The sequence below is a fragment of the Sardina pilchardus genome, chromosome 19, assembly GCF_963854185.1.
Source record: "Sardina pilchardus chromosome 19, fSarPil1.1, whole genome shotgun sequence".
NCBI classification, from domain to species: domain Eukaryota; kingdom Metazoa; phylum Chordata; class Actinopteri; order Clupeiformes; family Clupeidae; genus Sardina; species Sardina pilchardus.
The window spans coordinates 14,946,741-14,961,620 of NC_085012.1; the positions used below are offsets into that span (position 1 = coordinate 14,946,741).

The window sequence follows — 14,880 nt, forward strand, 5'->3', positions numbered from 1 at the left end:
AAACCAGATCATTACAACTGTGTAACAGTTACCATTCACAAAATGTTTCAGATTAAGGATGAGTGCTGACAAGTGACAGGTCAATTTGTTGGACTGTGTTTCTAATTACCAAAGAACAATTCCGGGAAAAAAAATTGGAGCGAAATGTAACTTGACAAACACACAAGGTCGGACATACTGCTACAAACATCCAAACAGAACTGTAGGAAAGTTGAGATCAGATGTATGTGGTAATGACTAATCAAACATTTTAAAACGAATTCAATGCCCTGTGACAATAGGGCAGTAATTGAAACTGTTTGCAGGGGTTGATGTTTACATCAAGTTGAAGGAGAAAGTGGACTTGAGCCTATGGGAACAGTCTTGTCATTGCTGCCATTCACTTCTAGAAATTCACTAGCATCCACTAGACTAGGGTGTCATGATTTGAGGGAAATTAAAAAAAAAAAAAAAAAAATTGAAAGTCAGCTCCAGTTAAATATTCCAAATGTCGCACTTCTCTTAGGAGAACTTCATTGTCTGTCACACAAGGAGGAAGGCCTGACATGAATATTTGTAGATAAGACAAGACTAACCATTGGGACGGAGTTGCCAGCTGCAGCTGCACCTGCACCACTCTAGCTTCCAAGAAACTAGATATATTCTTTGACTGTTTATTCTTTTACTATATGATTGTGTGCGCATGCATTTGTGCATTTGATTATGTTAGTGAACAGGATTTGGACCCCATGTTATGTTATTCCTAAGTAGGCTATGGCAAGTGACCAAGTTTATATTTCAAAGTGAGTGGAAATAGGTCTAGGCCTCAGGTTTGATTGTTACAAAGCTTTTGACCAAGTCATGGGAGCCACATCTGCCTGGTTATATGATTTCAGTTCATGTTAGGCTATTGTTTTCTGAGATCCAGTTGGTAGGAACATTAGTTGAAGGAAAGATTATGCTGTACAAGCGTGTGACTCGATGATAAGATATATATATATAAAAAAGAGCACAACATGATGAAGCTATGGTTTACAATATGTCTTATTCGCACGCCCATTTCTAGCATGCCTTCCCATTTTTTCAATTGGATAAATGAAATGACTCATCATATAACAAGCAACAAAAGCATAGGCCTTCGAACTCTACTGTATTTGTTTCTGATGAGAAAAGATAGAAAGAATAAATAGCCTACTTTATGTCGTATATTTTAACATACAGTAGGCTAGTGGGTATGAACTCAGAACAGTGCAATTGTGTAGCCTGCGTGAATAATCCTTAACTTTTCCCGCAAAGCAGGCCACGATACCAGGGACAATATACAACAGGACGGAAGTGTTGTATTTTCATCTATCTCTATTTTGTAAGTATATGAATTCGTCTTCAATTGATGCTGTGGCGGCCTGTTTTGGTTTTTATATAATGTAGTGAAGAGCATTATCGCGAGATCTAACGTGAACTCTCGCGAGATGGAGCACCAGCGCCCCCTCCTTGTGCTAATGCGGAGGAAAAGGGAGGGGAGAAACCTCCATAGCTAGCTCTAACAGCCTTTTCAAATATAAATACATTTCATTATCGCCTTGAATATTCCTTTTGCTCGGAATTGACGTAAAATTGTTCATGGACACAATCTATGTCCACTTAGAAAGGCATTAACGTTCGAAACGCATCGAAAAAAGAGGCGAAACGACTGGATAAATCCAAAAGAAGAAAAGCGGCCTATTTTTGTTCCTGATATCCTGGAGCCGCAGCTCCACACTCGCGGCCGGTGTACAGACTGCAACCTATTAATCGCTCGTTTGTAGGGTTGTTTGCTGCGTTGTGTATGTCCTTCTCCGTACCTCGTGCATTTCCTTGCATGGTCAGTTTTTGTTTTGCTCGCTAGGACGTTTGTAAGCTAACCCCGTTTCATTGTGGTACAAAGGGAGAACTTGTACCAAGCGGGGCCTGTTTTGTTTTTGCATCGACAGCGCCATGAAAAGCGGGGGGCAATAACACATAAATTGTGCCTACGTTTGGATCATCACTGATTAGCAGAATGTTTCTCTATTGAATACTACCTTGCTGCTTTGCTGGACAATATCTCGTAAGACTTTTGGAAGCTAACTCTTTCAACAACGAAGCGAGGAAATGAGAACGAAACTATCTTTGAGCTCGGTTTGAATTTGGTACAACCTGCTCAGCACTGGTAATTGGAAGCTAGCCCTAGCTCGCCAGTTGAAGAGCGCCACCAATGCATTGTTGTTGAATTTAGACTTCGACAGTGAGCTGTTCATGGAATTTTATGCAAGACGATTGGCCGATTTTAATGAAGCAGCACTTAATTTTTTTCTTGACATTTTATTTTGAAAAATTCTGACTCATCGGAATTTGTTGACTATTAAGTTTTTCGATGATGATTCTTTGGGCACATTTCGTGCCGTGGAAGAGGGGAAAGCGATGAAAATGGACTGGCCATTATTGTGAGGATTTCCACTGTGCTTCCGAGTGCAGACTAATATGTGCGTGTCTATCAATAGCTATGCTCCGGAGCTAGTTTGTGAGCTAGCTATTTCACATCGTATTTCCTGTACATAACAGGGAATATTAACGTATCAGCATTTCATTGTGGTAACCAGATCTGCTATATTTATTTTTTTATCAATCCATGCTAACTGGCAGACTCGCATGTCCTGTTCATTCCGTGGACATTGTACTCGACGGTTTTGCGAGTCAGGTCCAACGCACCAGCAACACGACTGTTTGTGGACATTGAGAAGACACTTCGCTGGAGGACCTGCTGCGTTGTGCTGGTGCTGTTCGTTATTTCTCCCAGGACTGGATCTATCTAGCGCGAGGCTGCTGAGATGAACCCGGTGAATGCGACCACTCTCTACGTTTCAGCTTGTCGTTCGGTGCTGCAGTGCGATCCACGGGACCCCCAGGCTTTGGCCGAACTCTATAAGCTGTTACCTTTCTTCAGGCAGTCTCTATCCTGCCTGGCTTGCGGTGAGCATCGATTTGTTTTTGGTATAATTTTTTAGATGTGATTAACGTTAGCCTTAGCATCCCGGCTAGTTTGACTGGACACGCCCCCATAGGCCGAGTAAATGAACACCGATTCTTCCAAGGATGCCATGGCAATTAATTATACCCTTGTTTCAAATGTATGGTTTAATGTTTTTCCATTTGTTCGTTCTCGGCCCACTGCTAACCAGCATATTTGTTCCATGGTCTATTTTTTAAACAGTCAGATAATAGCTATACACACCTCACTGGCCATAACAGCCAGTAAACATCCCTATCGACGTTCACATAATCATCAAAATGATGACGTACGTGCGCAATCGTTTGACATTTCTATGCATAGTCGTCATGTTGTCACCTCTGATATGCCGCGTGCTTTTTTGCAGTAATGTTATTTGAGCAGAACATTTGAAGTGCAAATGTAGCGGAAGGCAGTCAAGTGGGCATAGCTCGTTCCGTGGGCTGTTGTTTCCCCGCAACATTCTGCATGAAACCCAGTAGGAAAATGCTGTTGGTTACTGGGTAGTATTGTGACCTTATATTTATTGGACGTTTTTATTGGCATCATGACGAGTCTTCCTTACATCGATTTTCTTTTTTTAGCAAAACTACTAATGAACTCACTTGTTTCAATATATTAGCTACAAAAAAAAAAAAAAATTCCGGCCATCCCTTATGTCGGATCCGCTCCCAAATTGAATGGGGTCTTCCATGGCCCGTGCTACAGCTTTCCACAATGTTTAATGAAAATCTGGCTGGTAGATTGTGCGTAATCCTGCCTCCTCCTACGGTTAAGCTTCTGTGTACGCTTGCCGTGGATGGATGTTTACTTTGAGCGTTCGTATGTCAGTCCCCTCCACTCCTGTTGCTAAGGAAGCGAGATCTTAATGGTTCCCTATAAAGCACAGATGCTGATGTACTTCAGACCATTGCCAACGATGCTTTGAAATGAATCATTAATAGACAAATGCATACTCTGAGGATATAATTTCTCTGATTTATTTATTTTGCAAGTTATGGTGCACAGAGCTTCAGGAGGCTTGGTGAATCTTTGCAACACCGGTCATGTGATGTAACTACATCATGCATTGTTTGGAGGTGACTAATGCTGTTTTTATTTATTCGTTTCTGTTTCAGGGAATTTGCTTCAAGATCCAATTGCTCCAACCAACTCATCATGCCAGCACTATGTTTGTAAAGCATGCAAAGGCAAGAAGATGATGATGAAGCCCTCATGCAGTTGGTGTAAGGACTATGAGCAATTTGCAGAGAACAAGCAGCTGTGCATCTTGGTGGACTGCTATAGGAAGCTATGCGAGTACATTGCTGGTTCCCCTCTCGCCCCACACATCGCTAATGCGGTTGGCGAGTCTCCGGACCTGCTAGCGATGCTTAATGATGGCCTCTCGCTGATCGAGGACTCGCCAACGGAGGAGTCAGACGTGGCCCTCCTGCTGAACCTGAGCCGCCTTTCCCCAGCACCTTCCACTTCTGAGAGGCACCCAGATGAGGTGCAGCCCCCCCACCCGCCGGCCAGCGAGGGATGCGAGCAGCCCCTCAGCCCCCTGGAGGTCAATGGGCTACAGGGCTGCAATGGACTTGCCAATGTAGATGAACTCAGTGTCAGTCTACCATCGCCAGCAGGTGGCGTCCAGCTCACCGTGGACATTGAGGGTCCCATGAAACGGGACAAGTTTGAGGGGAAGCTGGACGTATCGGAGGCGGTGGCCGCTGCAGGGGATGAGCTGAGCCCTAGCAGCATGGACATGTGTGGCTTTGGCGAGGAAATCAAGCACAGTGGGGGCACGCTACTCCTGAGTGTGGAGGAGGTGCTCAGGACTCTGGAGCCAGAACCCCTCACCCAGGAGGACTGCGGCACCATCCTGCAGGCTAGTCAGGACTCCTCGGGGAACCTGAATGGCCCGTTTGTCTGTTCAGCTAACAGCTCCACCAACACCACATCGACCGACTCCCCACGGCCCCTTCCTTCACTCCCATTAAACTCTTCAGAGGCCCTGGCACCCCAGCACCCAAACTCTCAACACCAACATTCGCACCCCTCTTCAGGCATGTCCTGCTCTGCTGTCACACCCAGAGTGCCTCGCTCCAGTCGCAAGCGCTCGCGCTCGGAGAGTGACAGTGAAAAGATCCAGCCCTTACCCATCTCCAGTATCATCCCTCTGGGAGCCTCTGCCCCTGTTGTTATCAAATCTGAATCCAAGGTGCCATCGGTGATGCCTCACATGGCGTCTGTTCCCAATGGTGGGGGGCTGTCAAAAGTAGGCAAGACGTTGGTAGTGTCCAACAACAAAAATGTCAAAAAGAGCCAGGACCATCATGGGCCCAAAAAGGCATACGCCAAGGCCAAACAGGGCACCCCAAAGTCCAAGGACAAAACAAAAGAGCGGACTTCCAGCAGCACGTCAATTCCAGGGAGCCCCACGAAAGTGGTTTACAAGAAGCCCCAGGAGAAGAAGGGCTGCAAATGCGGCAGGGCCACTCAAAACCCAAGTGTTCTTACATGCCGTGGCCAACGCTGCCCCTGCTACTCGAATCGCAAGGCTTGCCTGGACTGTATATGCAGGGGCTGCCAGAACTCCTACATGGCCAACGGCGAGAAAAAGCTGGAGGCCTTTGCCGTTCCGGAGAAAGCTCTGGAGCAGACACGGCTAACCCTGGGCATCAACGTCACCAGCATACAGGTGCGGAACCCAAGTGCGAGCCCGGCCAGTGGTGTCCTGAACGTGACCTCGACCGCTGGCTCGCCTGTGCCCTCCTTTCTATCAGCGGGTTCCCATGACGACAAGGGATTTGATGAGGCCCTAGACATGCGGTTTGACTGTTGAGCTCTCCGCCAAGACAAGCTCACTCACCATCGCCCCCTTATTCCAGCCCAGCTCACACCTTTTTTTTGTTTTGTTTTTTTGTTTGTTTGTTTGTTTGTTTGTTTTTTACTTTGTGAGGTGGCACTGCAGAGGAGTCATGGAGGTGAAGCAGCCAGCGGAGTTCCACACAATAAGGCAGCTACTGTGGTTTTTGTTTCCAGTTCACATTGATTGGTAAAATTTACTAGGTATTGCTGAAGCTTGTGCCTGTAAATCACTTGTAACATTTTTTCAGTTGTTTTCTCTTTTTTTTGTCTTGCGCTCTGTGGACAAGAAGAGCTGTTACTGTAAGTCAAGAGGTTTCAGTTGGAGTTTTTAATTTGCTGGTTATTTCTGAAAAAATTCTACAAGTGATCTACAAGGCACGACCTTTAGCAAGGAAATAAACCTGACCTCATTGTTGTGGGTCATGCTATGTGCATATTGTGGAAGAAAGCATTGAGTTTGCAGGGTAGAAGACAAGACCTGTTCATATGAAATGGTACCTGCTATGTCAGTAGAGACTGGTTGTATTTATATTAAAAGAAAAAAAAGACAAAAACTTTTTTGTACACAAGACTTAAAAAAAATTCCATTTAAGAATACATTTTATGGTTTATTTTATAAGTTACATTAACAACATTTGCAGTATTTATTGGATGTCACCTAACATAGATTTTCGGTCCATCTAGGGCATCATCAGGATACCATTTCTACAGATGCAAATCACTGAGATGCAGTATGTTTCTGTCTAAATTATGTTGCTGTCCTGTTTGTGCTAGTTTATTTTTGCTGTCTCAGACTGTTTTCCTCCCTTGGGGCATTTAAATACCTGTAATATAAATGTAACATTTCCACAAAAAAGCAAAAACAAAAACATACTCTTGCTTTGGTGGCTCATTTATATGACTTTCTGTTGACTGCCATGTTCCCTACATTTCTGCTTACTCTGTCTGGACCAACTGCAACTGGTGCAGTAACATGTAGCCTACACTTTATATCAACAGTTGAGCTGTAGGCCACACTACTACACAACCTACTGTCAACAGCCAAAGAATTGAAGAACAGATGGTGCCACCGGACGACTGATATAACCGTCATTTAATGTCTGCAAATAAATTTGGAGATGGGTGGTCTTTTAGGGCAAATTTTCAGATTGACTGGAGATTTTGTGTAATGCTCCATGAATTTATACCTTCATTTCATTTATAGAAAGCTGGATGAGAGGTCTATTCACATTTGTACTAATAAGAAACAGCATATGAACATGGTAAGTTTTATGTAAAATACGATGGTATTCCATACCTGTTGACACCTTTAGTTGCAGTGGCCTACCCCTGCTATCCATGTCCTCAATCTATTCTTGATCTAAGGAAATATGATTAGTGTGTTCCTCATTCAGGCGTGTGAAAGGTAATCATGGTCATTGAGCTGGTGTAGGCTGCATATCGATACATTGTACGCATATGACCATGGCGGAGGTGATCTTGGATGCTGGTGCTGGGATGACAAATAACGTGTCATTGTTTTTACACTTAAGTACCACAAGTCGGCAGAATAGCATTGGGAACGCTACAATCCTCCAAGGTTACGGCGCATGAAAAAGGCGATAGAGTAACATTTTTGTAGTGAGGTAGGCTACATGGATGTTTTTTTTCACTTTTGAGAAAAATGCGTTTTCTTCGCGGCCTGGATCAACTACACTGATATAATAGGCTTCAAATATATGCGTATTCGCAACGTCATGTTATAGTCTCTGGATCTGAAATAAAACTATATAGCAGCCAGAACTGACATCTGTCTGGAGCTTGAGCGCTCTTCCCAGGTATGTTGGTGCGTTGCGTTCGAGAAATCTGAATAATGGGAATGTTCCCAGTGATTTTATCGTTCTTATGACTACAAGCGTTTGTGCTTTGCGGTCCGAGTGTAAGAAAAACATGGATGGCACAGCAAAGGTTAACACACTAATCCAAACAAGCTATATTTGCCCAAAAGTAGCCTATGTCGTGCGCTTGAACAGTTTTCAAGTGACACAAATGGCAAATGCCCAAGGTCACATACATCGCTGGACAGTTCACACGGACTACAATTGAACTACAGAGTGATGACCATATAACTGGGAAACTTCTGAAAAATCTCCCCCAACTTTCCTCGGTTTTGTTCCAACATGAGGTGGCGTAGTCTACACGAGGACGCACCATTAATCGCATTGCCTGTGTGTGCTGGTAGGCCTACTGATTCCTAAACTGACGTGGAGGCTGTGCAGATGTGCTGCAGTTTTATGTATTGTTATGGTTATGGAATGGGATTTGGTAGATGCTTTTGTCCAAAGCGACATTAATAAAAACAAAAATGCACTAGTGAATTTAACAGTGAACAATATAAGATGGTCAGACTAGGGCATATCAGTAGGCTAAACAATAATGTCCATTCCATCCATTCAATCAGATAGCCTACAATGGCATGGTGCTATGTTAAACAGAATCTCAATAATAATACGGCTAGGTGGTTTGGTTGAGAGTATTTTAAGTATTGGATATTGCAATGAGTTAACAAACTCAGGTTTGTCACTGTACTTCCCTATCCCTGGACAACTCATTCCACCATCATGGAACTAAAGAGTCTTGAATTTGTTGTGTTTATGGCTGGCAGACACAACAGACTAACAGAAGACCGCAGTGGGCTGGGTGGTTGAGGATCTTGATCACTGAATTAAGATAGCAGGGAGCAGATCCAGTCAGGCTATAGCCCTAGGCCAAAGTGAGAGATTTCAATTTAATTCTGGCTACGATTGTCAATCAGTCGGTCGGAATAGGCTTTCAATCTCATTTCATGACATATTTAAAACCAACTTGGGTTAGGCACTTTTCACTACTGAGGAGCTCGCAATGGAGCCCCCGAAGGGTTATGATGGGTATTAACTTTTTAGACGTGGGATTTTTAGTGTTCATTTTGTTCCCCTTCTCTTTCAAAACTTTGAAACAATTTGGTAAGGGTTTATTGCACCAATGTAAGCTTCACTACTGGTTATACCCCTGCAAGTTGTAATAAGAATAATAATATAATAGAGCTTTTCTAAGCCTTCAAAGACACTTTACAGTTTTGAGTTTAGTCCTAATGGTCTTATGAGTGTGTTTGCATCGATGGACCTGAGGCAGAGGGTGCACTGTAAAAAATTTACTGTAAAATTTACAGTAACTTACTGGCAACAATTGGCCAGTAAGTTACTGTGAATACCTTTTACAGTAAAGGTACTGTATTTCCATTTACAGTATTTATATATTCACTGTAAAATGAAAAACAATTAAATACTGTGATTTCAGTTGTATTTACAGTAACTTACTGGCCAATTGTTGCCAGTAAGTTACTGTGAAAACCTTTTACAGTAAAGGTGCTGTATTTCCATTTACAGTAACTTACTGGCCAATTGTTGCCAGTAAGTTACTGTGAATACCTTTTACAGTTAAGGCACTGTATTTCCATTTACAGTAACTTACTGGCCAATTGTTGCCAGTAAGTTACTGTGAAAACCTTTTACAGTAAAGGTACTGTATTTCCATTTACGGTAACTTACTGGCCAATTGTTGCCAGTAAGTTACTGTGAATACTTTTCACAGTAAAGGTCCCGCATTTTCATTTACAGTATTTTATGTATTCGCTGTAAAGTGAAAAACAATTGATTTTAAATTAAGATTTTTTTTTTTTTTTAGTTGTATTTACAGTATTGGTTGTTTTCCTGTAGAAGCTAGGTCAGTTAAATACAGTGAATTCAATTGAACTTACATTAGCAATCATTAATAGAATAACTCATATTCCAAAATATTTCAGTTAACTGCAGACAATAAAACAATTTTAACTTTTGTTATTTATTTAAGACATTTCAAATGTATGACTGAAGTGGATGTTGACAGACAACAGTAGACATGGTTTGAATTCAACCACAACCTTATCTGATTTGACACAGATAAGGGGGTTAAAAGCACAGTGTGTGTAAGTGCAGTATGGCAACTGGCAAGTCTATGTCATGTAGTATAAGGAGTTGTGTGTGTACAGGATGCGGAGTAAAGAAACTCATCCCCAGTCTGTTTTGTGGGTGTTCCCTCAGTCTGCCACGTGGGAACAGAGACGTCTGCTTGACCTCAGTGGTTTAAACAGTCCGTGGTCAGAGCGTGAAATGTCTTTTGAAATACTTTTGGGCCGTTGTTGTACTCTTCTGGAATAGGTATCCTGCAGGGTAGGGAGAGGTGCTCTGATGGTACCTTTCGCGGTAAATGTCAAGTGTCTGAAAAAGAGAAAGAAAGCATACATTACAATTGACCCCGTTCATGTATATACAGTAATTAATGCAAACTACTCCGGTTGTGTGACAAATAAAAGCAAATCCACACTAGTCAGGTGCAATAGATAGAAGTAATGCAGATGTGTACAATACACCACCATAGCAAAGTTTGGGAGTTCACTTTGATATGTCCAGTGTTTTTTTTTTTTTTTAAGGGGACATTTTGAAGTGACCCTACACTTCTGAACAGAAGTATGTCTATGTGATATCATACCTAATCTCATAATTGCCTGCGGCAACTCTGCCTTCATGCGTACACCACTTTTCTGATGCCTAACATACTGTAGGCCATCTCCCATCTGACTTGCAATAGCAGCCTCTGGCTCCAGGCTGGGACTTCTGGATGGCTCCTAAAAAGAATAAACAGCAATTGCCATATGATTTGTTAATAAACAGCAATTGCCATACAAAACAAATCATAGCTTTAAAAAATAAGCAAGGCAATCAGATGTAGAAATAGAAATGATAATTACCTTGCCATGAGGCACCCTTGCCACCCTTGTCACCATCTATGTTACTTCTTGATATCAGTTTATTTATGAACATAAATAAAACACAAACACTTACACCATGTTGAGGGCAGCAACCATGGCTAACAGACATCATCAGGGTAGTGCCATCAGGTAGTGCCATCAGGGTAGACCGACTTCGCCCTGGACAGTTGTTGACAGTTGAGCCCACAAAGTCATAACAGACACATGAAAGGAGGGGATAAACTAAACAGTTACAGACACAAATACAGTACATGCACACATATTAAATGCTATATGTGTGTGTCTCTATTTGGTGAGTGAACTCACTTGCAGGCTTGGAACTTCTTCCTTATGGAAGTGACACACATTTGGAACATTCCAAAATGCACACAGCCTAAGTGTCTCTGACACAGCGTTCTCAGGGCAGCAGTCCTCACACCACCTACTAACAGAGGGAACAGAAAGAGGCTTACATTAATTAATACATTGCAAAACACATAGAACATGAAAAGACCATCACTGAAGCACTACTACACTCACATGCATCTTAAATAAACACATGCCTCAATGTAAGTCACCAAACATTGGGCAAATAAAGGCTATAAAATGAATACCATTTAGCCAAACACTACCCTTCACAAACTAAAGATCCCTTTACTTATCGGCATGATATTTCTGGTAATTGAAATTCCCCAAATGCTCCCCTTTCACATCCACTATATGACGGATCTATGAGCATGACTATGCAAAACTACAGTTCCTAAATTAGGGGTGAGATAACTTACACATCAGCCTACTTCATTCATTTGTTTTACTGGTCCTCTTTCCAGTTATAGCAACACTACATATTATGCATCAACACTACATGTATTAAGTTTAATGTTAACTACCCATGCCCCATGGAGTTCGCAAAGTAATGTTACTAACTAGCTGCTAACGTTAACAACTTACACCTGTGTCTGTCTGCTAACTAACTTCAGCCTTCAGCCTGCATGGTAACAGCCACTTTAAGCTAAGCTACTTGCGTCTGATATTTCATTCAAACTAAAACTCTACATTCATAACGACATATCAGACTGAATTGTTGCTAGATATGATATTGACTATCATTCGAAAAATCCCACATTACATGATGGTTAAGTTAGTTACTGGAAAAGTTAACATTAACAGCTAACATCGCTAACGCTAGCGACGTTAGCTCGCTAGTTCTAGCTATCGATATGTTGTATGCTGATTCTAACATGACAATAATGGCTTTGGTTAACATTTCATTGTGAAAACAATACATTTCTAATAAATTCCCGTTTTCAAGTGGCATACAAAAGTACTGTAATTCTTACCTTGAATATGATGTTTGTACAGAGTTGAAGATTGCAGTCAGATTAATGGTTGAAAAGTGACGGTTGAAGCGAAGTCACTCTGGCTGGAGTTGAAAAGTCAGGGGTGGGGGATGGGAATTACTGCGTGTGCGCATGCGCTTATCAAGAGGCGATAAGCAGCCGTGGAAAATTATTATGGCTATGGCTATGGCTATGGCTATGGTTATGGAAAATTATTAGGCTGAAATGTGTTATGCTTGCTCAATAGTGTGATCAAAGCCTTAATTCTTGACATCAAATTGACTTCCTCAACCGTCTCTGGTATGTCATTATGAGTTAAAAGAAAGATAAGGTTAAAAAAGGGAAAACACAGTAGGCTAGTTTACTTAACTATTTACAGTAGCCTAGCTGCTAGGCTACTAGTGGCTATAGTGATTTGTTTACAGTAGTGTTTTGACTACTGTAATTTCTACGGTAACACTTACTACTGTAATTGTAGTTTACAGTAGAGGTACCGCATTTCCATTTACAGTATTTTATGTATTCACTGTGAAATGAAAACCAATTAAATACTGTGATTTCAGTAGTTTTACAGTAACTTACTGCCCAATTGTTGCCAGCAAGTTACTGTGAATACTTTTTACAGTAAAGGTACCGCATTTCCATTTACAGTATTTTATGCATTCACTGTAAAATGAAAACCAATTAAATACTGTGATTTCAGTAGTATTTACAGTAACTTACTGGCCAATTGTTGAAAAGAAAAAATACAGTAGTTTACTTTACTATTTACAGTACTATAGTGGCTATACTGTGTTTGTTTTACAGTAGTGCTTTGACTACTGTAATGTCTACAGTAACACTGGGACTACTGTAATTGTAGGGGCGTTACTGTAAATTTTACAACATTCTATTGTAAAAAGCATATACAGTAGTGCTACTGTGAAATTTCCTGTAAATAACTGTGAATTTCACAGCCATTTTTTACAGTGTGGGAGTGTGGCAGATGTGGAGGGAGTGACGTTGGAGCTTTCATTATTGAGGAAAAGAGATGAGAGAGTGTAGACCCTTCATAAGAATCTCTGATTTATGAAGGTGAGAGATTTTATGTCAGTGAGGCAGGCTGTAAGGGTGGAGTAGGCTTTGGTGTTCTCAGAGGTGGAAAACTCCAGCTTCAGAGAGTAAAAGTCCGATCATGTATTGGTTCTACATGTGCACTAGCACAGGTGATCTCATCAATTAGGTACTCTACCTAGCTGAAGAGTTGTGCCAGAGCCATAGAAAGAGAGAGTTGCTACACGCTTTGATGTCGCCGCCACACGATCAAAAGTTCCAAAAAACCTGCGCTGAGTGGTTGAATCACAGGAGGGTGCGATGTACTTCTGGATGCTGGAGGGTGTAATCAATTAACTCATTGACTACTGACTAAGAGATTGTCTGTTAATAGTTCCAAAACCAAAAGAAATGTATGGACATTATGTATTTGAAGTATTGATCTAGTCTATGACACATGTAATGTTTTTAATATTTGTTCACATTTGTTCACCATTCATGCCTGCACTATTGATCAAAACTACACTGTGTTGCAGCAGCAAGAACCTGCGTGTGGATTTTGTGAATGGACTCGACACACCCCCAATTAACACCTGTCCAATCAAGAGACTCACGTGTAACATAAAGGAAATCCTGAATGACTTGATGAAAATGACCCCGATGAAGGCGTAAGCCGAAACGTTGGTCAATGAAATATCTTGAAGCTACGAGTGTGCCACGACACTTCTGTTTAATTTAATAGTTCCAAAACTCCCATAACGCGGAATTAGCCTGGGAAAAATGCTGCCATTTTTTCCTATGGAGGTCTATGGGAGTGTCGCCACTCTGTTTTATCTACCTGAGTTGTGCTAATAAGAATCAGCTGGTTTAAATGAATGGTTGGCACAGATATGTGGCAGGACTTTTACTTTCTGAAACTGGATTTTTCCACCTCTGGATGTTCTTTGAGGAGAGGTAGAGTTGGGTGTCATCGGCATAGCAGTGGAAGTGGAGGCCATGTTGGCATAGGATCTATCCAAGGGGGAGGATGAACAGGATGAGGAGGAGGGGGCCAAGAACTGAACTCTGTGGGACACCATGAGTGACCGGAGGGGACAATACCAGATGCCAGGGAGGAGTTGATTATATTGGTGATGAGGGGGGAAAGTGAGGTAGGCTTTGGCAAGAAATGTGGGGATTGGGTCAAGGGGAGAGTTTGAGGACTTTATGAGATCGTCGAACATCAGTTTTAGTGATTGGAGTGAACGAAAAGAGTAAGTGGGATGGAGGGGGTGGAGGTCCAAGGGTAGAGGAGTTGGAGCTATGGGCCAGTTGATTATGGATGTTGTCGATCATAATTTTGAAGAAGGAGAGGAACGAATCACACTTGGAGGTGGTGAAGGAGTTGGAGATTGTGTCCATGGGTTTTAGGAGTTTGTTGATGGTGGAAAAGTTGGAGCCGGATTGGATGATGGAGGAGTAGTGGGAGGAACGGGCAGAGTTGAGGGGATTTTTGTATTATTGTCTGTCAAGTTTGTAGGCTTCTAGGTGGACAGTGAGACTGTTTTTTAGTGTTGTCAGCATTTGGCTTTGAGGAGGCGGAGTTGGTTAGTGCACCAGGGGATGGAGTGTGACGGAGACAGATGTGGTTTTAAGGCCTGCGATGGTTTTGAGACAGGATGACAGTGCATCATTGTAGGCGTTGACAAAGACAGTGGTGTTCCAATGTGTTTAGGGTTGCATTGGAATTTGCAATGGTGGTTGTCAGTAATAGGGGAGAGAGAGGTGGGGCTGATGGATTTGACGTTCCTGAATGTTATGGCCAGGCAATAAGTGCTCAAATGAAGTAGGAGTGAGAATGGGTACTA

At 42.1% G+C, this 14,880-nt stretch overlaps 1 protein-coding gene and 1 long non-coding RNA gene across 2 annotated transcripts; one reads left to right on the top strand and one right to left on the bottom strand.

Moving 5' to 3' along the window:
- Window positions 1-1,489: 1,489 nt before the first annotated feature.
- Window positions 1,490-7,669, top strand: msl2b (MSL complex subunit 2b). The gene is made up of 2 exons (XM_062521075.1): window positions 1,490-2,967; window positions 4,123-7,669. Exons 1-2 carry the CDS (start codon window positions 2,826-2,828, stop codon window positions 5,829-5,831), a joined length of 1,851 nt encoding a protein of 616 aa, XP_062377059.1. The 5' UTR covers window positions 1,490-2,825; the 3' UTR covers window positions 5,832-7,669.
- A 2,103-nt stretch (window positions 7,670-9,772) lies between these two features.
- Window positions 9,773-10,772, bottom strand: LOC134066206 (uncharacterized). The gene is made up of 3 exons (XR_009936389.1): window positions 10,756-10,772; window positions 10,403-10,538; window positions 9,773-10,131 (listed from the first exon to the last, which is right to left on the bottom strand). It is a non-coding gene; the product is annotated as an uncharacterized LOC134066206 (long non-coding RNA).
- Between the last annotated feature and the right edge of the window lie 4,108 nt (window positions 10,773-14,880).

Coding starts and splice junctions, on each gene's coding strand:
- msl2b (XM_062521075.1), top strand. CDS start 2,826: ATGAACCCGGTGAATGCGACCACTCTCTACGTTTCAGCTTGTCGTTCG. Junction 2,968..4,122: donor TCTATCCTGCCTGGCTTGCG/GTGAGCATCGAT, acceptor TTTCTGTTTCAG/GGAATTTGCTTCAAGATCCA.